Source organism: Galeopterus variegatus, unplaced genomic scaffold, assembly GCF_000696425.1.
Source record: "Galeopterus variegatus unplaced genomic scaffold, G_variegatus-3.0.2 Scaffold466, whole genome shotgun sequence".
Lineage (NCBI taxonomy): Eukaryota > Metazoa > Chordata > Mammalia > Dermoptera > Cynocephalidae > Galeopterus > Galeopterus variegatus.
Window position 1 is genome coordinate 368,947 of NW_007726577.1, and position 25,946 is coordinate 394,892.

General features: G+C 44.6%; 1 protein-coding gene across 2 annotated transcripts in view; it reads left to right on the plus strand.

The window, feature by feature from the left end:
- The window catches only part of UBN1 (ubinuclein 1), a 31,637-nt gene that overhangs the window by 2,698 nt on the left and 2,993 nt on the right, over positions 1-25,946 (plus strand). The window contains exons 2-17 of one of the 2 annotated variants that reach the window (XM_008569118.1): positions 2,987-3,274; positions 6,659-6,745; positions 7,219-7,314; positions 7,673-7,807; positions 8,537-8,640; positions 9,358-9,796; positions 16,005-16,075; positions 17,355-17,484; positions 17,657-17,775; positions 17,996-18,124; positions 18,306-18,452; positions 19,400-19,450; positions 19,550-19,592; positions 20,686-21,906; positions 23,739-23,982; positions 24,254-24,343. In XM_008569118.1, coding sequence (XP_008567340.1) covers positions 3,026-3,274; positions 6,659-6,745; positions 7,219-7,314; positions 7,673-7,807; positions 8,537-8,640; positions 9,358-9,796; positions 16,005-16,075; positions 17,355-17,484; positions 17,657-17,775; positions 17,996-18,124; positions 18,306-18,452; positions 19,400-19,450; positions 19,550-19,592; positions 20,686-21,906; positions 23,739-23,982; positions 24,254-24,343 — 3,355 coding nt within the window. In that variant the 5' untranslated portion in view covers positions 2,987-3,025. The remainder of the gene's footprint in view (positions 1-2,986; positions 3,275-6,658; positions 6,746-7,218; positions 7,315-7,672; positions 7,808-8,536; positions 8,641-9,357; positions 9,797-16,004; positions 16,076-17,354; positions 17,485-17,656; positions 17,776-17,995; positions 18,125-18,305; positions 18,453-19,399; positions 19,451-19,549; positions 19,593-20,685; positions 21,907-23,738; positions 23,983-24,253; positions 24,344-25,946) is intronic. The other variant, XM_008569119.1, reaches the window with a different exon arrangement.

Sequence of the window (25,946 nt, forward strand, 5' to 3'; positions counted from 1 at the left end):
TCCGTCACAAATGTCCTGAGAGCCTTAGAGGTTTTTTTTTAGGGGAACCTTTTTCAGCATCTTAGTGCTTGATAGTAGTATGTGGTCTTTGCACCACCAACCTGTTTTGCTGCTGATCACTTTGCTGCCTGATTGGAGTTTTTTTTTTTTTTTTTCCTTTTTGTCTTTTTTCGTGTCCGGCAACGGACCACAACCCTCAGTGTCGTGCCCATACCGGACCGGGACCGGCAACGGGATTGCAACCCTCGGTGCTGCGCCCGCCCCTCGCTCAGCCAGTGAGCGGGAACCGGTCTGTATGTGGGATCCGAACCCTCGGGCGGGAGCGCCGCCGCACTTCCCAAGCGGCGCACCCATCCAGTGCACCACCGGGCCGGCCCTTGGAGTTGTTTTTTTATCCTACTTTTTTATTTGTCATTTGTTCATTTGATACATATATACATTTAAAGGAGTTAATTTTAACTCTTCATTTTAAAATATTTTACTTGTTTATCTGATATCATAGTTCACAATTTTATGGTCATAATGGAAAGAATGAATACTGGATATTTACACATACACGTTTTATGGATATATATGGTATATGCAGATCTTCCTGAATTAATTAAATGTGTGATTAATTTACAGTCAAAATGCGGTGAGCTTTTTGGGGGAACTTGCCAAAATGATTCTAAAATTAATCTGAAATAGTAAACAAGCTGGAATAGCCAAGTAGTATTATTTATTTATTTATTTATTTGCAGCTGGCAGATATACAAGTATTTTTTAAAGAATGATAAAGATGACCTTTTAATTTAGGACATTAAAATATATCTTAAATTTTCAAGACAGTGTTGTACTGGTGAAAGAATCTCTTAAATACTAGATTAATATAACACATGAATTTCACAAATAAACCTTAAGATAGCTAAGATGTTACTATATATGTCAAATCAGCAGGGGAAAGAAAGATTATTTTGTGATTGATGCTGGGAAGAAACTAAGTTAAAGCCACTCCTCATACCTTATAGCATGGTAAATTCAACCTGGGTTAAAGAGTTATATGTGAAAAGTATAGCTATAAAAGACTGCATAGGTAAATTGTTGCATTAAGATCTGGTTAGAGAAGGACATTCTAGGCATAAAAGAAACGGGGGGAAGGGGCTGGCCTATTAGCTTAGCTGGTTAGAGCATGGTTAAATAACACCTTCCAGGGTTTGATCCCTGTACCAACCAGCCACCCCCCCAAAAGAGGGAAAGTATTATACTGGAAAATAGCCTAGTTTTGACTGCATAAAAAGTTAAAAATTTTTTCATCACATCTCACTCTCAACAAAATTGAACAGTAAATAACGGAGCAGGAAAAAGCACTTATGAGAGAGATATTTATAATTTATCTGTAACATCAAGTGCCCTTACAAATCAATAAAAAAAGGTCACCATCTCTTCAACCATTCCCTGATTGCTGGGTATTCAGTTGTTTCCATCATTTTTCTTTATACAAACATGGCTGCAATGAGTATCTTTTATTTATTGATACAGTAGAAAGTTCACACTAGCTGGTGAGTTTTTAAAAGGTCACAGAATTACATGAAGCTTACATAGTTGTGCATTGCTTAAGGACAGGGATGCGTTCTGTGAAGTGGGGTGTCAGGTGATTTTGTCATTGTGCAAACATCATAGCGTGCTTATACAAACCTAGGTGGTAGAGTGTACTACACACCTAGGCTATGTGGTATAGCCTATTGCTCCTAGGCTACAAACCTATACAGCGTGTTATTGTATTGAATACGGTAGGCAATTGTAACACAATGGCATTTGTGTATCTAAACATAGAAAAGATACAGTAAAAATAAGGTATAAAAGATAAAAAGTGGTATACCTGTATAGGGCACTTACTATGATTGGAGCTTGCAGGACTGAAAGTTGTTCTGGGTGAGTCAGTGAGTGAATGTGAAAGCCTAGGACATTACTGTACACTACCATAGACTGTAAACAGTTTACACTTAGGAGGCTACACTATATTTTAAGAACTAATTGCGCTACAATGTTACAATGGCTATGAAGTCACTAGGCATAGAGTTTTTCCAGCTCCATTATAATCTCATGGGACTACCATCTATGAGGTCCACTGTTGACTGAAACATTGTTACGTGGTGTACAATTATGTGTATATGTGTATCTCACATGTATTTTCATGTTCATATTATGTAAACCCTTGGAATTCTAGAGTTCAAAATTTGTTTTGACCATTCCCAAACAACTTTGAAGGTCTGGTGTCATGCAATAATTTTACTTTGCTGAGGCAGTATTTGGGTGGTGACAGGCTGGTGTATAGAAGCATGTAACTCTGTTAGAGAGTGAGCTTAGCCACACTCCTCCTGAGACATTGTTTTTTTACTGTCCCAGGCAGGCAGTACCTTCTGTGAGCTGATGAAAGCTTTGTCATTGTGAAGATTGGCTCCAAGTGAAAGTAAACTGCTGGTGATGAAAATAAAGAGGTCTTAAAAAAAGAGGTTTTTCTCAGCCAGAAAAAAAAAAGTGTTGGATAAATAAATGGAAAATAATTATATTCTTTAGTGGTTTTGTAATTTTGAGGATTCCTAAGTCTCTGTCAACATGGGTTCTTAGAGCTGGCCAGTTAGCTCAGTTGGTTAGGACGTGGTTGTATAACACCAGGGTTAAGGGTTTGGATCTCCATTAAAAAAAAAAAGGAGGGGGTTCTCTAAGGTCAAGAATCTAGTGTAGGCTTATAGAAAAAAAGACTGGAAGGAAGTATGCTAAACAATGATTATCTCTGAATGATGGGGATTTGGGGTGATTGTTATATATTTATGAAAAAAATTATACTTAAGATGAATATTATTTAAGCAGAAAAAAGTAATAAATGGCAATTAAAATAAATTTAACAGTTGATTCCTCTTGATTAAAACTTAAATCCGTATAATTGAACAGGAAAATCATTTTTGTCATCTTGGTTTGACCTGGCCCTTCTTTTCAATATTGACAGAAGCCATGCAGTGACACCCGCTAAGACTTGTTGGTAGCCATGTCGGAGCCCCACAGGGTCCAGTTCACCTCTCTCCCAGGTTCTCTGAATCCTGCATTTTTGAAGAAGTCCCGGAAAGAGGAGGTCGGGGGAGCAGAACAGCATCAGGAGTGTGAGCCGGCGGCGGCAGCTGTTCGGATTACACTCACCCTCTTTGAACCAGATCACAAACGCTGCCCAGAGTTCTTCTACCCAGAATTGGTGAAGAATATACGAGGGAAGGTGAAAAGTCTTCAACCCGGAGACAAGGTACACTCCAGTGTCCCCAGAGTCACTCTACAGACCTAATGTGCAGATGTCAGTGTGTGCACATTGGACTTCTGTAGCAGGGAAGCAAGACTAGAAAGGCTGGGGCTGCCCCAGGATCATGTCACTCTTCCAAAGCATGCACAAGATTTGCTGCTCTTGCCTCTAGGCGTGAAGGCAGAGAATTCTTTCTAGAGCCATTCCCCTGATTTATGCTAGAGAAAAATGTATGTCACACCCAAGGCTATTCTGAATTATGGCTAATTAATATGAATAAAGGCAACAGAGTTTTACATGCCAAGGTTATAGATGTCACATGTAAATGAGACAAGTCCCTTACTGTTCCAGTGCTGGAATCTTGCTCTCTGCCTTGTCTAAGGGCAGACAAAAGATCTCTTCTAAACACAGTAATATTCTGGGTAGTTCTCTTTACCTGGACAGATAGAAACCTATTTCTGCCCCCCCTTAAAAAAAAAGAAAAAAAAAGATGACCGGTAAGGGGATCCCAACTCTTGACTTGGTGTTGTCAGCAACACGCTCTCCAAGTGAGCTAACTGGCCATCCCTATATAGGGATCTGAACCCGTGGCCTTGGTGTCATCAGCAACACACTCTCCCAAGTGAGCCACGGGCCGACCCTGCCCCCCTTTTTTAAAAAAAGTTTTTACTTTTTTTTTTTTTTGCCAGAATTGGGTTGTGATCTTCAGGGTGTTTGAAAATCAGTTTGATTTCTTAAATGTTTTTCAAATGATCTTTTTTATTTTCCTGGCAGATTTGTTTTACTTTTTATTTATTTTATTTTATTTTTTTGACAGCTGACCAGTACAGGGATCCAAATCCTTAACCTTGGTGTTGTAACACCACCCTGAAACCTACTGAGCTAACCAGCCAGCCCTGTTTTACTCTTTAGTATGGAACTTTCAAACATGCACAGAATAAGAGAACATAGTATAAGCAGCGGACACGTGCCCATTACCCAGCTTCACCTATTACTGTTCTTTTAGCAATTTATTAACATTTAAAAATTTTTTATAAACTTTCTAATTGAATTATGTACATAAGAAAAGTACACATATGGTAAATATACAGCTTGATTGATTTTCGCAAACTCAGCATGTCCAGGTAGATTACACCTAGAACACCAAATATAAAATTTACCAGGACACCAGAAAGCCTCCTCCTGCCCTCCAAGGACACTACCCAACTCTCATGGTCAACCACTGTCCCGATTTCTTACAGTTTAGATCAGCTTTACATATTTTTGTGTTTTATGTAGGTAGAATCATATGGTATGAGTAGGAGCTAGATGAAAGACATTTTTAAATACCTACTGTATACCTGTGCCCTATAGTAGGCTATGAGGAAAAGGTAAGTAGGGCCCTACACTTGCAGCATTCTAGTCTCTAGGGTGGCTTTTAGCAAAATGGGGATGAGGCTAGTGCCTGGATCACAGGGTGTTTGAAGGTGGGGTGACACCATGTTGGTGACATTTCTACAGGGTGCCTCAGTGCTGCGTGCTCAGTCAGTCTCATTCATGGTGTGCCGTTTGGTTAAAAGGATTATGCACTTTTCTTTGCTCAGATAAGGTGTTTCCTTGATTGAGATCCGATTGGCTGAATGGAAGCCACTGAGCCTGTTCTGATGGTCAACCTGTTGTATGGGAGCCGGAGGACAGGATAAGAAAAAATAATTTCAAATCTGTTCACAATCCCCTTTTCAAAGTGAAAAAGGGATTTCCTCTTCCTTGAGAGTAAGAGACAGTTGCAGGGATTGGTCAAGGTATTTATTTATGGGCTCAAACTGAATCAATAGGTCAACTGAAATTAGAACTCTAGTGCTCTGATTTCACCTTTTTTGGGGCATCTGAATGCCTTTCTCCATTACAGAAAAATGTATTGAACATGCGCAGAGAACTTTGGGTCAAATTTCAGGGTATTCATTCCTGAACTTCAAGTCCTGAATTGTTGTGACTCTACTCTGCAGTGTTAAAAGTACAATATAATGGGACACATTTCTGCATTCACTTAGCATATGTTTCTTACAACATGAAGGCACTGTGCTAGGCACTGATGACCATATACAAGTGGAGAAGATGTTGTACCAGTCTCAAAGGAACTTGTAGTCTTGCAGATGTTTTAGGAGAATTGTACCAACAGCACAGGTAACAGAAGTTACAATGTGTTCATTGTTATGTCTGGTATAAATACAAGCCCTGGAGGGCTTGGACAGAGGAGAGTTTACATTCTGGATGCCATATTTAGACAAAGCTGCACCTTCTTGCAGTCAGGAAATTGTAGTTATCAGAAGACTTCTGTTTACAAGGCATTAAAGAGTACACGTTGAATCCAACGCTGCTCAGTATTAGTGGGATTATTAAAATTATTTTAACCACTCAAGTTATATGTGACCATTGCAGAAAAATGAAAAGATGCAGATAGGCATGTTTTAAAGATTACCCATTTGTGGTATGTACATTATGTCTGTGTTCTATAAAATCCCATCATATGTATATACCAGAAACCATTTAACTGACATTTAATGGGTGGGTGGGATTTCAGCAGGCAGAGATGAGAGGCTGAGATAAGAGAGTTTTATTTTCAAACAAGCATCTAACCCTTAGTGTTTTTGGTCTACTCTAAACCCTTAAGCATATTTGGTACAGGAGTCTTATTAAAATTAAGATTCCTTATTCAGGAAGCTTAAGGCCCAACTCTGGAAATTTTACTTATGAGAAAAATGCAAGAATAAGCTTATAATATAGAAATGAACTTTGGAAGATAGCACGAAAATATTTGGAGTGAGTGTTGGGATTGGGAGGACAAGAAGGAATGACAGACCCTTAAAGACACGTGGGTTTGACTTTGGAAGCACTGAGACAAGTGCAAACTCAGGCTGCTTTACTTAACAGTGAGGCAGAGCAGCTCTTGGGGACTTAGACCGCTTTCAGTGGGCTCTTCACCTCCTTGAGCTGCTGACTATTTTGGAAGTCTGGTGAAGACTATGGACCCCTTTTAGAATGTTTTTAAATGTATAAAATGCATTTTAGGGTTACAAAGGAAATCAATTATATTAAATACAGTTCTATAGAGATTGAGCATCCCCAAGGCCCTTTTCCATATTTGGAGCCCTACAGTTCCTAGTGCTATGGTGGGCAACTCTAGGCATTTCATCAAGTTTTGTTGAATTCCATTCACAGAAATTTTACTTTTTAAACAATTAAGATGGACACTGATGGGATAGTAGCATGTATTTTACCCCATCTTTTCTGAAAACCATTGTTTGTATTATGCAGTTTATAGGCATTGGGTAATCAGTGAAGATTCTGTGAATAGGACTGTGGGAATTTTTTGTGACTTTTTCTATTTTTTGTGGAATGGTCTCTTTACAGAAGAAAGATCTCTCAGATCCTTTCAATGATGAAGAAAAGGAAAGGCATAAGGTGGAGGCCCTTGCACGGAAATTTGAAGAAAAATATGTAAGATTTCACTTTTGGGCAACAAAATAACCTCATTAGGTGGGAGAGGTCCAGACACTTCCATGTTCCTTTAGTGGATTATCATATAATCAACACTGATCTGGAAGAGTGCAGTTATTAAACAAGTGCATTCAGGTACAGAAAATGCACGTGGCAGGAGCTAGTGTGTGGAGCTAATGGAAGAATGAATGAGAAGGGCCTGTTACCTGCCTTCAAAGAGATATTTTGGTATGAAGCATAAGAAGCCATTTAGTTCTTTCTTCTATCTTAGGCCATTTTATGCAGATACAGGTCTATCCTGTTTTAAAAGCTCTTTAGGGAAGTGTGTTTTGTGGTGCGTCTGTGAGTTGTGAGAATGTGTGACTTCAAGACTCTTCCGGTGCTTTACAACCTTTAATCACTAGCTGATGAAGGCAACAGTTAATTCTGTGTTTTTATCAAAAAGCATGTGACCTACTGCTTTTAAATTTTAGGGTGGAAAGAAACGTAGAAAAGACCGAATACAGGACTTGATTGATATGGGGTATGGTTATGATGAATCTGATTCCTTCATCGATAACTCTGAGGCGGTAAGCAGTTAATAACAGTGTGATATCAGAACCACCATCCCTTAGCTGCTACTGATAATGGCGGGGAGGCTGAGGGTGGGGCCAGAGTGGGTGTGCTCTCTTCTTAGCATGAAAAGAGCAGGACCGATGAGAGGAAGTGGCATCCTTGACCTGGGCAGTAGTTCCCTTTTACGAAAAGATGACCAGATCTGTCCAAAATACCTTGTAGCCCACATGTTTATGATTGGCCAGAAGGAAGTCTTAGCATGCTGTCTGAAGTGTAACAGAGGAATATAGTCACATCTCTCTGGAGACCCGCCTTGCACCTTTGGGCTATAGAAGCAGAACTTAGAGCTGATTGATTGTTTCCCCTCTTCAGTATGATGAGCTTGTTCCTGCTTCTTTGACTACAAAGTATGGAGGATTTTACATTAACTCGGGAACCTTGCAGTTTAGACAAGCATCAGAATCTGAGGATGACTTCATTAAAGAGAAGAAGAAAAAATCTCCAAAGGTTAGAGCTGCTTGCTTTCAGATTTCAGAAATGCTTATTGATGTGACCTAATAAGATCAGTAGGTGACTCTCCAGAACATGCGACGGTTTGGGATGGCTCAGGAGGCTGGTGGAAAGGCAGAACTGTGCCGAGGTGGACAGCTTGCCTCTTGCCTGTGTGCCATGACGAAGTGACAGGAACATGGTGGGCTCTCTTCAGTTCTCGGTCATCGTGTCCACATCACGTGACATTTCAGCAGGTGTCATTTCCCAAGGTGGCCTCGGTGGGAATGAGAGCAGTGAAGGGTGCAGAGTGAGGGAGTGTGCACCACCCTTGCTGAATCTCTTCTGTGGACATGCAGAGGACTTCAGTTCCCAGGGCTGACACCCCTGTGGGAAACAAGTCAGTCTTAAGGAGAATGAATGAAGTGTATTTTAAAATCTGTCTACCACCGCTTGTATGTTTAGTGAGAGGTAGGGTCCATATACAGCTCATTTCAAACTAGAAAAGTTTCAGATTCCAGAATGGCCTCTGTTGCCTCAGCCCTGGGTGTTTCCAGGAGACACTGTCGGTGAGAATGCTGCGGGTTTGTGGTCCAGGGAGTGATCTGAGAGCTTTTGCTCATGAAGGAAATAAGAAATAAGCCAGGTCTCAGGATGTGCCCTGGGTGGAGCAAGGCCAGTGCTGTGTAGTGCACTTGCTCCCTGAGTTAGGGAGCTGTGTAACTGTGCCTTGTCTTTAATTCTCAGAAGCGGAAGTTGAAGGAAGGTGGTGAGAAGATAAAGAAGAAGAAAAAAGATGACACTTATGACAAGGAGAAGAAATCGAAAAAGTCCAAGTTTTCCAAAGCCGGGTGAGAGGCAGCAGCTTCTTTGCGAGGATAAAGTCTGAACCGTTAGGGCAAGACACTGGGAGCTGACTCACCCTCCTCCCCACAGCTTCAGAAGAGGCAGCAGGGCCTGGCCCTCCCATTCTCCCTCACGCCTCCTACAGTGCCATGATGGGCACAGGCAGACGCTCACATCTCTGTGTGTCAGTCAGATAGCCAGGGTTTTCTCCGTTCCACTGTCAGTGTCGGCAGCTATTTCTGTCACTGTGTGACTGCTGATGTTTCTTGTTCTCTTGGCGCTGCTCTCTGCCCCAGTTCTTCTGTCTTTGCTGTTCTTGTCTTCTGTGGCCATGCTTCCTCCTCACACGGTCTTACCCTAGCTGCTCTTCCAAGTTGCTGCTGTTCTCTGCTGCTCCTGCTTCCTCTGAAATACTTTTCTTGCTTCCCCCTGCCCCCACACTTTTTTTTGCAACCTTTTATTTCAGCCTGGCAGTGGTTTTTAAAGACCCATCGGATATTTAGCATTATGTGATACTGTGTTGCTAACGTGTATTAACTCTCAAGCTTTGGTCTCAGCAAGAACAGCTCCATATGCCAAGAGGAGGGAGGAATAATAACAGGGTGGACTGTGACTGAGGCTCTCCTGGAGACCATTGCCCTGGGAGCAGGGGTGAAGGCCTCTGGAGTTGCCCTTTTGAGGTGTCCTGCAGCCTGAGTAACCGGCTTCCCTCTTGTTTGCAGCTTTACAGCCCTCAATGCCAGTAAGGAGAAGAAGAAAAAGAAATATTCTGGGGCTTTAAGTGTTAAAGAGATGCTAAAGAAATTTCAGAAGGAGAAAGAGGCTCAGAAAAAGAGGGAGGAGGAGCATAAGCCTATAGTAGTCTCATCAGCGGAAGCCCAGGGCTTGCGGGAATTGGAGGGTACCTCCGACCCCTTGCTCTCACTCTTCGGCTCCACTTCCGACAATGACTTGCTCCAGGCGGCCACTGTCATGGACTCACTGACTGATTTGGACTTGGAGCAGCTGCTCAGTGAGTCTCCAGAAGGAAGCCCCTTCCATGATATGGAAGATGGAAGCGATTCCCTTGGGGTGGGATTGGACCAGGAATTCAGGCAGCCCTCTTCCCTCCCCGAAGGCCTGCCAGCACCCCTGGAGAAGCGCGTTAAGGAGCTGGCTCAGGTATGGTGACACTGTGGCCGGGCTTTCCTGGAAGTGACTCGGGCAGATTGACGTTGGTTCTGTGCAGCGTGAAGTTTGATGCCCAGAGAAACCCTTAGTGAGTTGGCAGTTGAAGTGTAAGCGTTTTCCAAGCTCTCTTCTCATCCTGAGTGAGGAAACAGTGTCAGCTTTGCCCATCAGGCATTTTAAGGCCTGCCTTGGTTCCTTCACTTCTAGAAAATTTACATTTTTCTAGGGAGATTTTTCTCTCTTCCCATTTTCTGCTTGTTAATTTCTTTCCCACACACAGTGTCTTTCCTTTTGTGTGATAAACTGACACTGAAGTTGGCAGCAGGCAGTGAGGCAGAGATTCATCTTAGTATTCTTCTGAAGTTTTAGAAATTCACAAGTGTTTGCCCATGTGTGAGTTGCACAGAGTCCATGCTCACTTGCCACTGTGTTTCAGTTGCTCCCTGGAATTGCATATCAGCAGCGCTAGGTAGTGACCACAGGAATGCCTCAATTGTGATAAATAAAAAGGAGCTTAGCCTCAGATGCTGTCCATGCCCCATTAAAAACATAGCAACAGCCTTCAGAATGTAGCAGCCATAGCTGTTTTCCTCCAGTGACTGGGAATTGATCCCTAAGCGCTAAGAACTGTCAATTCAGTAATGTGTTACTAACTATAAAGCAAGCATAGATTGTTAGTTATGATGACATTGACCTTTCAGGTAAAATAACGTTTTACCTTAGGCATCATGGCTTGTGATGCAGCTCCAGTGGCATTTATACTCTATAGCTACAAGTTTTAAATCAGTGATTCTCAAAGCATTTCAGAATCACTGTTATGTATAATATCTCTTGTGTTTTAGGGCCGGGGTAAAATGTGAACTACTGCTACAAATGATTTTCTTACTTCCAAAGAATATTTGAACACAATATACAAAATAAATATCTTAGTCACATCTCTAGTTCATCCTTGTTAGCTTGTGTGCAGTGTTGGACATAAGTATTCTTTTTGAATGTAATTTAAATCAATTGTGTCATGTCAGAGATTCAGAGTATATCTTAATATGATATTGAGGTGGAAGGAGTTGAACTTGGCATGTTTGAGCACTGTCCTATATTTGCTCTCAGAATTCACATTAAAAAACATTACTCCTTGTTCATTTCAGTCCTCTGGTTTGTAATCAAGATTGTTTTGTAGCTTCTGAAAGTCTTGTTAAGTAAGTTAAGTAAGGTCTCTGTGACGTAACCAGTTGTTTGGTTTTTTATTTTTTTGGAGAAAAGTTAAAACAGAATTCTTGGATGTGTCCCCACTCCCATCATAGGTTGTGTTGTAGTCTGATAACTATTTCACTTTCTTGAGAAAGCTAGGGAGCAGTTTAATGGAAATGAAGTGGCATAACCTGAAACAGTGTTGGGCTGTAGTAGGAGAAATCCTCCCTGGCTGGACACCCTCATGGCAAGCTGTCCCTCCTCAGTGATTGCCACGTCTCAGCTAGCTCTTGGGCATGACAGAGATGAGGTTCGGGATCCCATAGACAAGGTGGGCCTGGGTCCTGGTGGGGAGATGGTGATTAGGAGAGGTTGATGTTCTGGTTTGAAAATGCAGTGTTCAGGTGTGAAGTTGAAACTTTAGTCTTTACCTGTCCTTTCTCTTAGCATTAAGCAACTTTGGGAAATGGGGTGGAAAGTGTGGGAGTTCTCATCTGCCAAGCTAAAAATGATTTCAATTTGCATTCCTTTCTAGCCTCTGTGTATATGTTTTCATGCAGTTGTAATTAGAGTTGTGAATAATTGTTTCCTGCTTTTTTCACTTAATAAATATTATTTTAAAGCCCTCATCACTTTTAATGGTTGCATTAAAAAGAAGGCTTATTTTAGAAGGTTACTTAATGCCATTCCAAAGGGTCTTCAGGTGCTCCATTGTGACCGGGGCCCTGCGCACGTGTGCCTGAGGGCTCTGGACCACTAGACCCTATTGAGAATCTACTGAGAAAGATAGTGTTCCCAGGGAAAGAATGCATTTGTACACAAAAATTGCATATAATTCCAAAAGCCACACATGGGTATTTGGATACTTAATAAGGAGCCCTGTCCAAGGCTTTGAAATGGACATTGCATTTTTTAAATTTAAATTAAACTCAATATATATAACTGTAACATTAGCAGTGTTATGCATTTCTCACTTTATTTTTAACTCCTCTTGGTTTTTTTTTTTTTTACCTCTTTCCTTTATTTTTATAAGAAGATTGGTTAGATTTAAAATCTTGGCCCTAGGAGATACATGTATCAGTTTCTATTGCTGTCTGATAAACTACCCCAAAACGTTGGCTTCACACAGCAATTCATTTCTCCCGATTCTGTGGGTTGGCTGATCCTACCTGGGTGTACAATTGCAGCTGCATTCAGCTGGCATTAGCCAGGTGCTGGTGGGACCCCTCTCTCCTCTAGTCTTTTGTACTGGGTTTCTTCAGGGCTTGGTGGTCTCAGGGCAACATCTCAAGAGGGCAAAGGTGGAAGCTTCAGGGCCCTTGAACTTTAGTTTTAGCGGCTGGTTGTATGGTATCACCTCACTTTCACCACACTCTTGGTTGGAGTGAGTCTCAAGAGCAGCCCACATTCAAGGGTGGGGGAGCTAGAAGGCATCTCTCTGTGGGAGGAATGTGTGGTCCTGTTTTGCAGCCCACCATAGTACATAACAGATTCTAATCCAATGTGTGTGTATTGATCCCTGAAGAAGAAACATTTTCTTTGTGGGAAGCAAGAATTAGATTTATCTTCTAACTAGATGTGATACTTAAAACTTGAAAAAATATCTTTGAAAACTTACGTATGTTAAAGAGGTACTCCAAGAGGGATGCCTTGGGGAATGCCCATGCCACGCTTACTGTTTTCTTCTCCTGTTGTCCCATTCCTCCCTCACTTGTACTGTATATTTTCATGGACCCCAGGGAATCCAGTGATTCAATGGCCTCCCCCTGTCTTCTCTCAGTATGCATTGATTGCGTCTTTTGTCTCAGTTTTTGGAATATACAGGTGCTGAGAAGGGTCAGGTTGGACGCCCCAGATGTAGTTTGGTAGCTACTCAGCATGGTCCGTATAGATGACCTAGGTCTATTTCGGTCAAACATAAAATGGGGACAAGTACTAAGAAAAGAAACAGATCCCAAACATAAAATGGAGACAATACTAAGAAAAAAAACAGAGATCCTATGTCACCCACTTCTCTACTCCATTACTCTACCTTCCTATAGGGTTAAGACCCTTGCTACAGGAAGTCCAAGGAGAGACGGATCCAAAGAAAATAAGGTAGAAAAAAACCCAACTTGTTTTATCTTTTTAAAAAAGAATTATGCCATATTTCATTCTATTCAGCAAAAACAGGTACAGTATATAAGATACTGAGCCAGGTGCTGAGAGGCTACAGGTGTTTTTTTGTTTAATAAATACAACAGCCCATTAAGAAGCTGATGGGACTACGGCAAATCAGCATGATTGGGGTGTTTGATTCAACTTCATTTCCTAGTTCATTTAGGATTGATTAATTTATACAACTCTTGGGGCAAGAGTGCCTCTTCTTAAGAGTGAGGGACCTCATTTGTTTCTGGAAGACTATCAGATATATGAGTATATTCAATTGCTCTTTTAATTAGATACACTTAAAAATGCAGCACTTGACTAGTTATCTTCAGTATAAAACCAGACCGTGAGAGACATTGTCTATGTAATTCAAAAGGCTTCAGGAAAAAAAGAACAACAAAATCTTATTAAAGATCATATAGGCAAAAAGAAGAAAAAAAAAAGATTATATAGGCAGAAAGCTTCTGAGATACTGGAGAAATAGCTATGTAAAAAAATTTGATTGGAAACTTAAGCTGTTGATGGGTCTGACAGCGGGGCATTTGGAATACGTATTGAAGTAATTAGATTGAATTAATGTGAGGGTACTTCTGGATCTTAGAACTATCAGTGTAAGCTTAAGCATAAGAGTGACTCAGTTTTTATCTTCTCTCAAACTATTATAATTTCAGTATCTTAAAAGTGCCAAGGTAGGATTCTGAGTACTTCTGAAAGTATAAGAAGTCTGTACGTGGACGGGTTAAAAGTCATGCCCTTTCTTTCTTCCTTTGTCCACATGCTCACCCCTTTCATCGCAGGCCTCTGGGCTGTCCTCCAGCCAAGGGTCTTCAGAAGCTTGAATTTTGCATATCTTCTCCAAGTTATTTTTGGTTGCTCAGTATTAAGCTTTTCTCCCTTTAGTTTGCCTTCTTTATAGTGATACCTGTTCATTTGTTCAATCACCCATTCATTCAGCTGACATTTACTATATTATTTGGTAGACAGCTGTGGGAAATATACTGATGAATGAGGTTCGGTTCTTGTCTTTAATGAGCTTGTTATGTAAATGAACCAATAGACATGTAAACAGTGGACTGTAGGACAAAGCAGAATGAAATCAGTTCTGTGATGTTTGGATGGCAAAATAGATGGTCAGGTGGACAGCCACACTTCAGGAGGTAAAAGAAAAGCCCTGTGGGGTTACATAGGAATGGGGCTGGCTTTCACAGGCTTGGATGGCCTCATGAAGAAGGTGGCCTTATAGTAAGGCAGGGTGCAGAGCAGAGGATGGGTGAATTGTTGGATGGGGGATCCCCCAGAATGTAGTAGGAGATGGGAGCTGGAGTGGATGGCTGGGGCCAGATGCTGGAGGATCCCAAATGCCATGTGAAGGAGTTTGGGTTTGATTCTCAGCTTGGCAAGAGCCTCTGAACAGTCCTAGGGAAAGGAGTGGAAGAATTGAAGAAGGCTGGAGTGTGGTTATTAGAAGTGGGGAACACAGGAGGAAGAGCAGTAGCTGTGGGTCTAGTTCTGGATAAGCTGAATTTGCATACCAGAGGGTCATCCATTCACAGAAGTAATTGGAAATCCTGGTCCAGAGCTTAGAAAAGAGAGTTTAGGGCTTAGAGTTTTGGATTTGAGGGACCTACTTGTGCATGTGTTATTTCGAAGCTGTGAAGGGGAAAGTAGTTGTTGGGAGATGTGGATTGTAGATAAAACCTTGGTGGTCCTTCTACAGCAAAGGAGCTAATGGAGAAGACCGATGGGGCAGAGAGGTTGGAAGGGGCCCCACAGGATGCAGTGAGAGGAAGGCAATTGAGGGCAGAGGAAGATGGAAGGGGGTTAGCAGTATCTCCAGTTTCAGAGGGTTGATTAGAATTTATCCCTCCCTTCCAGATAGTCATCCTGTTGCCCTTGTTTGCCATCATTATTATATATCAAGTCTGATTTCAGAAATTTTATTTCAGACCAGCAACTCTTGGATTTAGATCAGTGGTTCTCAACACTCTCTGCACATTAGATTCACTAGTGTTACTTTTAAAGAGTACTGATGGATGGGACCATTTTGAAGAGTACACATTCCTGATCCTCATCTCCAGAGATTATGATCTGATTGGTCTGAGGTGGGGATTGCTGCCCAGGTAATCCCTGTGTGCAGCCAAGTGTGAGAACTCCTGGTTCAGACTTTTGCAGGGTTTGCTTTTCTGACTTCTGCTGTCAGTGTCTCGGCTGCCTGCTATGGGTGCTTCAGGGATCTCCAGGCTTGCTGTCTGGGGTGTTAGCTGTTTTCTCATGGAAAGCAAAAGGAGACTACAGAAAACTCCTATAATCTTCTGTTAATGTATGATGTGTTAGTTATTCAAATAGTCTAGGTGGTAGAGAGTTTGTGACATATCGTAAGGAGATTATGAATTTTCAAAGAATTTTAATGTCCTTAAATGCTAAAGCTACACATTATTATTTTTATTATTTTTTTTTTTGGTGGGTACAAGGCCTTTAATTTTTGTAGGTTTGTTGAAGTTCTTGATTGTTTTTGTACTGTAGATGTATGGAAATCCCAATTTACAATGTAGATAATAGGGTCTGGACAGAGAAGTTAGATAGCTGGTGAATTGGCCTCTGTTCAAATGCATCATGATTGCCTTGACTGTGTAATTTTATTTTATGTGATTTATTTGAAGTCTTGGGAAGGATAGACAGTCTACAGATGCTGCAGCAGCATTCAAAAGAGAATATTGATCGCAAGTGAACTTAATCTGGGATTAGGACAGAGTTGAGAAGGTGGTAGTGAGGATTTTATTGACAGGGGCTTGTGCCTGTGGGTGAGTGTGAGGGTCGTGTGGGGAGAGTGCACTAACAGCTGTTACTGTCTGCTGTGAACCAGGCTGCCAGAGCTGCTGAGGGAGAGAGCAGACAGAAGTTCTTCACCGAGGATATTAATGGCATCCTGTTAGAGTGAGTATCACTTGTTCGTTTGTATCTGCTATTACTGTGCCTGGGTGGAGCAGTCCAGGGGAGAATGGGAGTACAATTGAACTGCATAAAGGTGACCACCAATGAGATAAAAGAATTGGATTAATGTGGTTTTATGGTGGTGGTTCTATTAAAAAAACAAAACAGGGACACTGAATATATGTCTCCAGAAATGATTGACCTTACTAACCTCAGGCAGCAGGCATTATTAAAACACGGCATGTAATAGCCATGGCCTGTTGGAAGAGAATTTCTTGGCAAATGTGAGATGAGAAGAGAAAAGGTGCTGCTTGTCTGTCTTTTAGAACGAAGAGGAATGAGAGACACCTTGGTAGCCTCGGGGACCTGCTCTGCATCAGGTGCCCCTCAGTGCCCCTGCTCTTTCTCTTTTGCTCTCAGTGCCCATGTGCATCCTCCCGTAACACTTCTCCCAAGCCCCGGGACCTCTGAGACACCACACCATGAATTGGATTAAAAAGCAAAAGACCAAACATACAAACCTAAACCAGATTCCTTGTGTCTGGACCCCCAGCTTTACAGTTTTTTTCCTGGTTGCATTATGTAGCAGAGGAAGCTTGTTGCTTAACAACTGAGGATTTTGCAGATGTAAGAACAGTTATTAAGACTTGGGAATGTTCTAGCAAATGGCTTTGTCTGGCCAGGATCTGATTGGCCACTTGGGTAAGGAAGCATGGGCTGCAGAGAGCACATGAGGGTCAGCATGGATGAGAGGTTTGTGTTGACAAGGAACCTGCATGAGCTTGCCAGATACAGAAAGCTCAAGGCATTGAAGAGAAATATTTTTCTTATTATCTAAGTGGGGAAACTGGAGGGGTGAGGATTTCCCTGGCCTCATAATCATGAATAGAACCAGGAACTGGAAAAAAAAAAAAAACGCCGCTGAAAGTATTTCCTGTCAGCCTCTTTCCACTTTGAAAGCTTTCATGTTTTCTTTGGTTATGAAATCTAGTACTTCAGAGCTTGTTGACTTGGGCTCTGTTTTCTTGACCACCTTTGACTTGGTCTTGTCCTTGACCTGAGAGCCTTGACCCACTTTACCTAGCCAAGGCCAGCAGGTTTGTGAGTTGTTTGTTGATTGCTGAAGATCTGTTGCCTTGGTCACTCAGTTACATCATGTGACCAATAAGATAAGATTTGGCCTGCTTTTGGCTCCTAGCTTTTCTCTCCATGTAGGGCGACCTAATGAAGAGAGAAGTTGGAGTGAGCCACAGGCTGTTGATGACTCTGTTCTGTTCTTCAGCATAGAGGTGCAAACTCGGGAACTGAGTAGCCAGATCCGTTCTGGGGTATATGCCTATCTCGCTTCATTCCTGCCCTGCAGCAAGGACACTCTGGTCAAACGTGCTCGAAAGCTTCACCTCTGTGAGCAGGTGGGTGACCTTGGAGTGGACCCCTTGGCTTTGGGGCCCAGCTGACAGGTGATGAGTCTTTGTAGGTGCCACATTTGTGGCTGCACTGCCTCCTTTTAATGATCCCTGTCATGCATCCCTGGTGTAAGAGCAGTGCGTAAACCGGACTTGTGCTGTGTCCTGCTCTCTGCAGGGGGGGCGTCTGAAGGAACCTCTCCAAAAGCTCAAGGAGGCCATCGGCAGGGCAATGCCAGAGCAGATGGCCAAGTACCAGGATGAATGCCAGGCACACACGCAAGCCAAAGTCGCCAAGTAAGTGTGTCCTTCGCGCTCAAGTGGCGTTGTATTCCTGCTGCTTTTCTTCCCTTTACCTTTCTCAGCATCTACTTACATTTCCAGATGAAACTCTTGGTTCTTCTGCAGCGTTTTCACCTTTTTATCTTAGAAGTCCCAGTTGTGCAGGGGAAGAAGGGGCAGCAGGGGAAGGAGAATAATGGGGGCAGGGTCCCATTCAATTCTGTTCATTCTATAGGATGCTGGAAGAGGAGAAAGACAAGGAGCAGAGAGAACGGATTTGTTCTGATGAAGATGATGATGAGGAAAAGGGTGGTAGGAGGATAATGGGACCCCGGAAGAAATTCCAGTGGAATGATGAAATCAGGTGTGCCCAGACTGGGACTTTGCCTCATTGGAGGGTTTGTGGGGCCAGTGTCCAAGCATGTCCCTGTATTGCTGATGAAGATTAGGATCATTCATTTTCATCAGGGCTGGTGAAAGCACATGATTGAAACCTTGAAGCATTTGGGGTAGTTTGAAGTTTCTGATCTCTGCCTGCTCCTCAGGGAGCTGCTGTGCCAAGTGGTGAAGAGCAAGTTGGAGAGCCTGGATCTGGAGAGGAACAACAGGGCCCAGGCTTGGGAGGACTGCGTGAAGGCCTTCCTGGATGCGGAGGTCAAGCCTCTCTGGCCCAAAGGCTGGATGCAGGCCAGGTGAGGGCCGGTGTGATGAGATGGGATGGTCATGCAGTAAGAAATACGTGAGTTTGGCTTTCGTGCCAGGCCACCAGGTTCCTGCCCTTAGGAGTCACTGTCTAGTTGTCTCAATTCTGATCTCACCTGCGTAACTGGGTGACATACTGGTAGCTACGAAGGAGTCTTCCTGGTTTTCCCTAGAGGAAGAGAGTTACCTGTGGGTTTTGTCTTTGTCATTCTTTGTGATGCTTCAGTTCTGGATTGGCTCTCCGCTCTTCCCATCTCAGTATGCACTTTCCTCTTTTGACGTAATGGTTCCTACTGGGAGTAGAGAGATGGATTCATCTTGGATACTTCTGATATTCCTAAAGAAGTCTCTTTTGCAAGTAGCAGGGCTAACTCCTGATTGGGCACTCTTAACTGCTAAGCTACCATCTCAGAGGCTACTTTGTATGATGTCACTTCCCATGAATGGTGTATGTCTGCTGTACATGGGACAGAGAAATTCAGCTGGAACTGGTTTCCTTAATTGGGCCTGATTCATATGTGGTTTGGACAAATCATGGAGCCTTTGGAATTGCTCTTTCTCCTTTCTGGTTAGACTTGTGTAAAGAAAAATTTTTTTATGAGTTTCTCTGGAAAAAGACTTGTTGTGGGACGCTCCACATTTTATTCTTGCAAGAGATGAGAATAGGCAGTAAGGAAAGTGCTGCTGCCTTTGGGGATAGCATCGCTATGAGGAGTTTGGGGCAGAGCCATAGCTTTTCTTGGTAAATCCCAGGGTCTTGGCTTTTGGGCGGCCAGTGTGGTCACTAGATCCTCAGAACACCAGGAATTCAGCTCACCAGTCAACTCACATTTGATTAGTAAGGGCCAGAGAACCAGGGACACTAGACAAGCTCTGGAAGCGGAGTCCTGGCTTTCAGGGTCATATGCAAATGCCCAGTGTTCTCTGTTTTTTTCAGGACTCTGTTTAAGGAGAGCAGACGAGGCCATGGACACCTGACATCCATTTTGTGAGTGTCCTGGTGTTTTCACTTCTCAGGACTACTTTTGTTTTTATCTCTTCTTGTGGATATCCTCTAACCCTTTTCTGTGTTCATTCCTTTGAACAGGGCCAAGAAGAAAGTAATGGCCCCTTCTAAAGTCAAGGTGAAGGTGAGTCAGCCTGCTTAGGTCATGGGCCAGCTGTCCTCATCTGCCTGCAGCCGTGCTCAGGAATCTATGAAGTTACCACTGCAGCTTGTTAAGCTTTGCTGGTCTGGGGACAGCTATTCAGGATGGCACTCTTAAAATTGTACCAGGGCAAGGACCTGAGCTGGGCCACATAACCCCTTCTACAAAACAGTACCCAGCTGGCCCAGTTTGTGGGGCTGTTGTGTTGTGGTTTTAAGTGGGGTCCTGATGGCAGCCCTCTGAGGAATGAAGAGCCCCTGTAGGTGTGAGGTTATTACAGTGTGAAGATTGTCTTTGTATGGAAGAAGTACAAGCATGGCCAAGTGCAGTGTGGCCAGAGCAGCAGCAGTAGCCAAAGCCACAGCAGAAAGGAAAGGTGGCTTTGTTGGGTTACCTGGCAGAAGTGAAGTGGAGTACAGTGGTTGGAGACTAGAGACTGGGGAAACTATCTTAGATCTTGCAGAAATCTCTTGATGTAGGGAAAATTGCTATTTAGCAAAATGTTTACCAGTTATTGAAGCTTGGTAGTCCCCTTACCCATATCTAAGAACTGCATCAAGCACCATGCATGTGGGAGTGATGGGATAGTTCTCTTCCTACTCCCATGAAAAAAATTTTTCTTTTGAACCCAGACTGAGGAGGTAGGTGATGGGAAAAGCCAAAGAGAGAAAGAAAACTAATTGAAGGTAATTCTCAGGCTGTACATTAGTCTGATGGCAGCTAGGAGCACTCCGAAGCAGTGTGAATGTCTATAGGCAGGTTGTCTCTGTGCAAGTCTTGTACTTTTTCAGAAACAGAGAGAAGGAAAGTTCCCCTGTGGGTGTACATGTACTTAGCAACAGTGCATGCTGCAGTAAAGCCAGCCTGAGCAGCTGACGTGTAACAGAGGGTGCTTAAGTTACAGCCTTCAAAGTGAAGGAAGGCGCGGCACCTGCTGTCTTCCGCCCCTTCTTTTGTGGTTACATGGGAAGGCCTAGTTGTTTGCAACTCTGGTTCTCATGTTTATGTCCCCACAACAGGCCCATGTTGACATCTTTGGACATTTCTAAACACCAGCATCTCTGCTTTCCTTTAGGAATCATCTACTAAGCCTGATAAGAAGGTTTCTGTCCCATCAGGACAGATTGGTGGCCCCATTGCTTTACCCTCAGAACACCAGGGAGGAGGCCTGAGCATTGGGGCTGCCAATAGGGAGCTCCCATCCCAGGCGTCTGGCAGCCTTGATAACCCTGCTCCTGTCAACCTGGAGGACTCACTGGATGAAGACTTGATCCATAATCCAGCCTCCTCAGTGGAAGCCGTGTCCAAGGAACTGGCCACGTTGAACAGCAGAGCAGCTGGGAGCTCAGAATTCATACTGCCTGCACCCTCAAAAGCGCCTGCAGAAAAAGTCACAGGTGTTTTATGTACAGAAGAAAAGAGGAACTTTGCAAAGCCCAACTCTTCTGCTCCACCGCCCACTAGTTCTCTGCAGTCACCCCTCAATTTTCTGGCTGAACAGGCTCTGGCATTGGGACAGTCCTCTCAGGAGAAAAAAACAGAAACTTCTGGCTACAAAGAGCTATCCTGCCAGGCTCCCCTCAGCACAAGCCTCCCAGAAGTGCACCATTCCAAAGCTAAGCACCATGGTCTGCCTCGGACATCTCATGGGTCCCAGGTGGCAGCTCCTGTGCCTGGCCCCCAAGTCAAAGTCTTTCATGCAGGCACTCAGCAGCAGAAGAACTTCACCCCCCCATCTCTGTTTGTCAATAAGCTCCAAGGCCCAAAGGCTCCCTCCTCGCAGTGTCTTCGTCCCCCGCTGCAGCTAGTGAAGACAGCAGCCAAAGGCCAGGGCTTCCACCCCTCTATGCCGGCCTCCTCAGGAGGCTCACCATCCTCCAGCAACAGCTCTCATAAGACCCCAGCCTCATCCTCTGCTTCTCTCAGCCACCCAGCAAAACAGCATTCAGCCAGCTCTGCAGGGCCATCTTACAGGAACAGTCCCTTTGCTGGCTCTGTCTCCAAACATGGGGTTTCTTCTGGTAGTTCGTCCTCTGGAGGAACACCAGGCCAGAGCTCTGCTTCTGGGAGCCTGCTCCCCGGCATACAGCCTCCCTCCACAGGACAGTCTGCCAGCCGCCCCATTCCAAGCTCAGCCGTGAAAAAACCACCTGTTTCCCAGAAGCTGACCCTGGTGGCCCCTCCGGGTGGTCCAAATGGAGATTCTGGTGGTGGGACCCAGGGAGTGGCAAAGTTACTGACTTCGTCCCTGAAGCCCCCTGCGGTTAGTAGTGTGACATCATCTACCTCCCTGCCAGTAAGTATCCCAGTGGAGCAGCCCACTCTGTCTGCAGGTGCCTTGGGGACAACATGCTTGCCTGGCCCTGCACTGGGCAGAGAGTGACATCTGAGACTGAAGGCCAGGCAGGAACAGAGAGCTCAGGTGTTGGAAGGAGGACTGGGTTTCCTGCTCTCAGGTGTTTCCTTTTCTGGTGGCAGGAAGCCCAAGATAGCCTGAACCTTCTCCCTAGGAGGGCAGATGGAGTGAAAGGACACTCAGTGCCATGCCTGTAGGGAGGCTGGGTCTCTGAGGCACAGAGTGAACCACAGAGCTTGCCTTCTGGGACCTCCCACCTGTCCATCTCTCCCAAAACAGGTGGGAATGCCATCACCTGTCAGGTCACAGTTAGGTGGAGGTGTTTCTGCCCCAGCCATAGCAGGACCTTCTAAGTTGATTCTCTGATTGGTTTTTGAAGGACTCTGCAGGTCAGACAAAGGTGATTTGACAGAGTCCAGTAGTTACTGAGTCCTGCATGGGTGTAGTTACAGGAAGTTGGACATAGCTTGGGGAAATGGGAGAGAGCATGCTTTTCCTTTTATTTTTCCAATATATAAAACAACTATGTGATTGCAAAGACAAAGCTGTAGAGAGGGCTGTTCAAAGCGGTCTCATTCCCTCTTCCCTGTCCCCACCACCCTGAAAGGTAACTGTTCCTTTGTTTCCGGTTTATTTTTCCTGTTTCTTTTTTTTTTTTTTTTTTTTTTTTTTTTTTTTTTTTTTATCTCACAAACTGTAGATTCCATTTTTTGAAAGTTTCATTTGTATATTTAAATCTGGGGACCGGCAACGGGATTGCAACCCTCGGTGTTGCTCCCGCGCCTCGCTCAGCCAGTGAGCGGGAACCGGTCTGTATGTGGGATCCGAACCCTCGGGCGGGAGCGCCGCCGCGCTTCCCAAGCGGTGCACTATCCAGTGCGCCATCGGGCCGGCCCCTTCCTGTTTCTTTTTTTAATTTAATTTCTTTTTTTTTGGCTGGCTGTTATGGGGATCCGAACCCTTGACCTTGGAGTTATAGTACGCTGTTTGCAACTGACCTAACCAGCCAGTGTTCCTGTTTGTTTTTGTTTTTGTTTTTTTTTTTTGTCTTTTTGTCTTATTTTTCCGTGTCCGGCAACGGATTGCAACCCTCGGTGTTGCCCCCGTACCGGACCAGGGACCGGCAACGGGATTGCAAACCTCGGTGTTGCTCCCACGCCTCGCTCAGCCAGTGAGCGGGAGCCGGTCTGTATGTGGGATCCGAACCCTCGGGCGGCAGCGCTGCCGCGCCTCCTAAGCGGTGCACTATCCAGTGCGCCACCGGGCCGGCCCCTTCCTGTTTCTTTTTTTAATTTAATTTCTTTTTTTTTGGCTGGCTGTTATGGGGATCCGAACCCTTGACCTTGGAGTTATAGTACGCTGTTTGCAACTGACCTAACCAGCCAGTGCTCCTGTTTGTTTTTAAAAAGAAAGATTAATACATGTATTTAACACACACATATATATACACGTGTATGTGTAAGTATATACACATACGTATACTTGTAAATACCTACATTTATGGATATCTACATAACGATATTCTTCCCTTTCTTCACCAAGAAAGCATATTTAATATCCTGCTTTTTAAAATTATGTACCCCGGAAAGCCTTCCACATGGGCTCATGGAACTGTCCTCATTCTTTCTTTGGGCTACAGGGGAGGGAGGAGGGTGCCTTCCCGAGAGCAGTTGACATGCGCCCGTGTGCCCATCCTGTATGTTACAGGTTCGGCTTGCAAGTGGGCGTGAGCAGGGCCAGCCTCTGACCTCGTGGCTGTGTTTCCTCCCCAGAAAGGAACAAGTGGGGCCGTGCTGCTGACCAGCTCCACCCCCTTGAACCTGCTGTCTTCACCCTACAAGGCCAGCAGCCCGAAGCTGCCCGGGGCCATGAACTCCACCTCGCTGGGAATCACTGTCCCGATTCCTGTCCACGTGCTCTCCTTTAGTGCAGACTCCTCTGCCAAAGCAGGGGTCTCCAAGGACGCCATTGTCACAGGCCCTGTCCCCGGCACGTTCCACCATGGCATCAACCACAGTGAGTGCTGCTCTCCTGCTCTGTCACTGTGGGAGCCTCCAGGCTTGACTGAGGGTCTTTCTCTTGCTGCATGCTGTGGTTCCTGTGTTTGTGTTTGATGTGTGACTGTGGGGAACATCTCTGGGACCATGCTGAGCCCCCTCCCCTTTGGGTTTGGTGCCCAGACGGATGTGGCAGGTCGTCTGGGGCTCTTGACTGCTGGAGCTGCTTTCCTGTCCCGTCTTCAATGTGTGCGTTTTGTTCTTTTCTCCCCTCCCTTGTTTCCTCTCAGGTCTTCTGGCTGGCTTGCACTCCAGCCCACCCCACGCAGCGCCTCTCCCACACGCTGCCATGCCCACCCATATCCCGCAGAGTTTGCCAGGTAATCACCAGACGGTCATTGTGCCACGTGCACCGTGCACCATTCCCTCTCCACCCTCAGATGCTTTGTGTGCTGCTATGGAGTCCGGTGTCTGTGCCTTGCTATTGCTGTGTTGTCTTGGTTTGTCCTTCAAGGCTGTGGCTTTGTGGGTACTTAGAATGACACCAACTTCTCCTATTTTGAGATTTGCCTGGGGCCCACCTGGAACCGGTGCTGGTCAACCTTAGTCTGTGTGATCACAAAGAAGGCCGTTGGGCCTGTGTGCGAGGCAGAGGCATTCCCAGTTCTTAGCTCCGCTTATCCTCTGTAATAGAAAAGAGGGAGGTAGGGTGCTTCTCTTCCAAGGGCTAGCTAGGCACTAGATTCTAGCTGCTATACCTTCCTGGTGTTATTGGTTAACAGAAGACTCTCTCAACTTTGTATCCACAACAGGGAAACTCCAAATAGCAGTGGTAGGCCACAGGACAAGAATTTGAGGCAGGACACATTACCTCTAATGGCAGTACAGATCCAAAAGAGAAACAGCTTTGAATCTGTCCAGATTCAAAAACTACGTTGAAACAGAGTACACCAGGAACGCGGCAAGTGATCCTCTCCATAGAACAGTGCTTTCAGAAATAGGGAGCCTCGAAAGCCCCAGGCTTGTAGCCAGTTTGGTAGCATATGAGGAGAGGGTGCAGGTGCCCCAGGCTGTCCCTTTTGTAGTGACTATTTGCCTTGCCCTGTCCTAGATCCTTGATTCTGGGGACGCCTCATGGGCATCCATGGTGTGTTGGTTTTCACCCAGCATTCTTCTTACTACTCTAGACCTGCTCCACATGTGACTAGCTCCTCTCATAAGGGGAGAGCTATTGATAAGGAAGCCGAGCCTAGGTAATCCTGGTAGGCTGATGCTGGGTGGGAACAAGACAAGGACCCCTGGGCTGTTCCTGCCCATGACCTGTTCCCTCCCTGCAGGTCTCTCAAGTCTGTCTGTCCCCAGATTTGCTGCGGTTCCCTGGCCCCTGTGTCCTGAATCTGAAGCATTCATAGTGAGTGCCAGAGGCCATCTGGGGTGAGGATGGATTTATAAATCTCCAAGATGGAAATTTTGCTTCACTGAAGGGCTAAGCCTATACCAGAAGTCACTCCTTTTTTTTCTGGAGAAGCAGTAACATGTATGGACTTGACGTATATACTGGTGGCTGCCACTGGAGTTAAAGGTGTGATGTATAGGAGGTTCCAGGGCCACCTAGGCGAGAGCTTGGGTTTTTTGAAAGAGAGATTGCACCGTCTCTGCTTGCTTTTGGGAACGTTACTCTTTCAGAGAAACAAAAATTGAGGAGCCATTGGAAACAGACTGTTGGTCTGTGGTATCTTCAGCCAAGAAAAGAAATGAAAGAAAGATTGCTTTCTGGGCCGAGCCTGTGGCGCACTCGGGAGAGTGCGGCGCTGGGAGTGCAGCAGCGCTCCCGCCGCGGGTTCGGATCCTATATAGGGATGACCGGTGCGCTCACAGTGCTCACTGGCTGAGCGCGGTGCGGCTGGTCTCAGAAAGGACAATAAATAAATAAATAAATAAATAAATAAATAAATAAATAAATAAATAAATAAATAAAAGAAG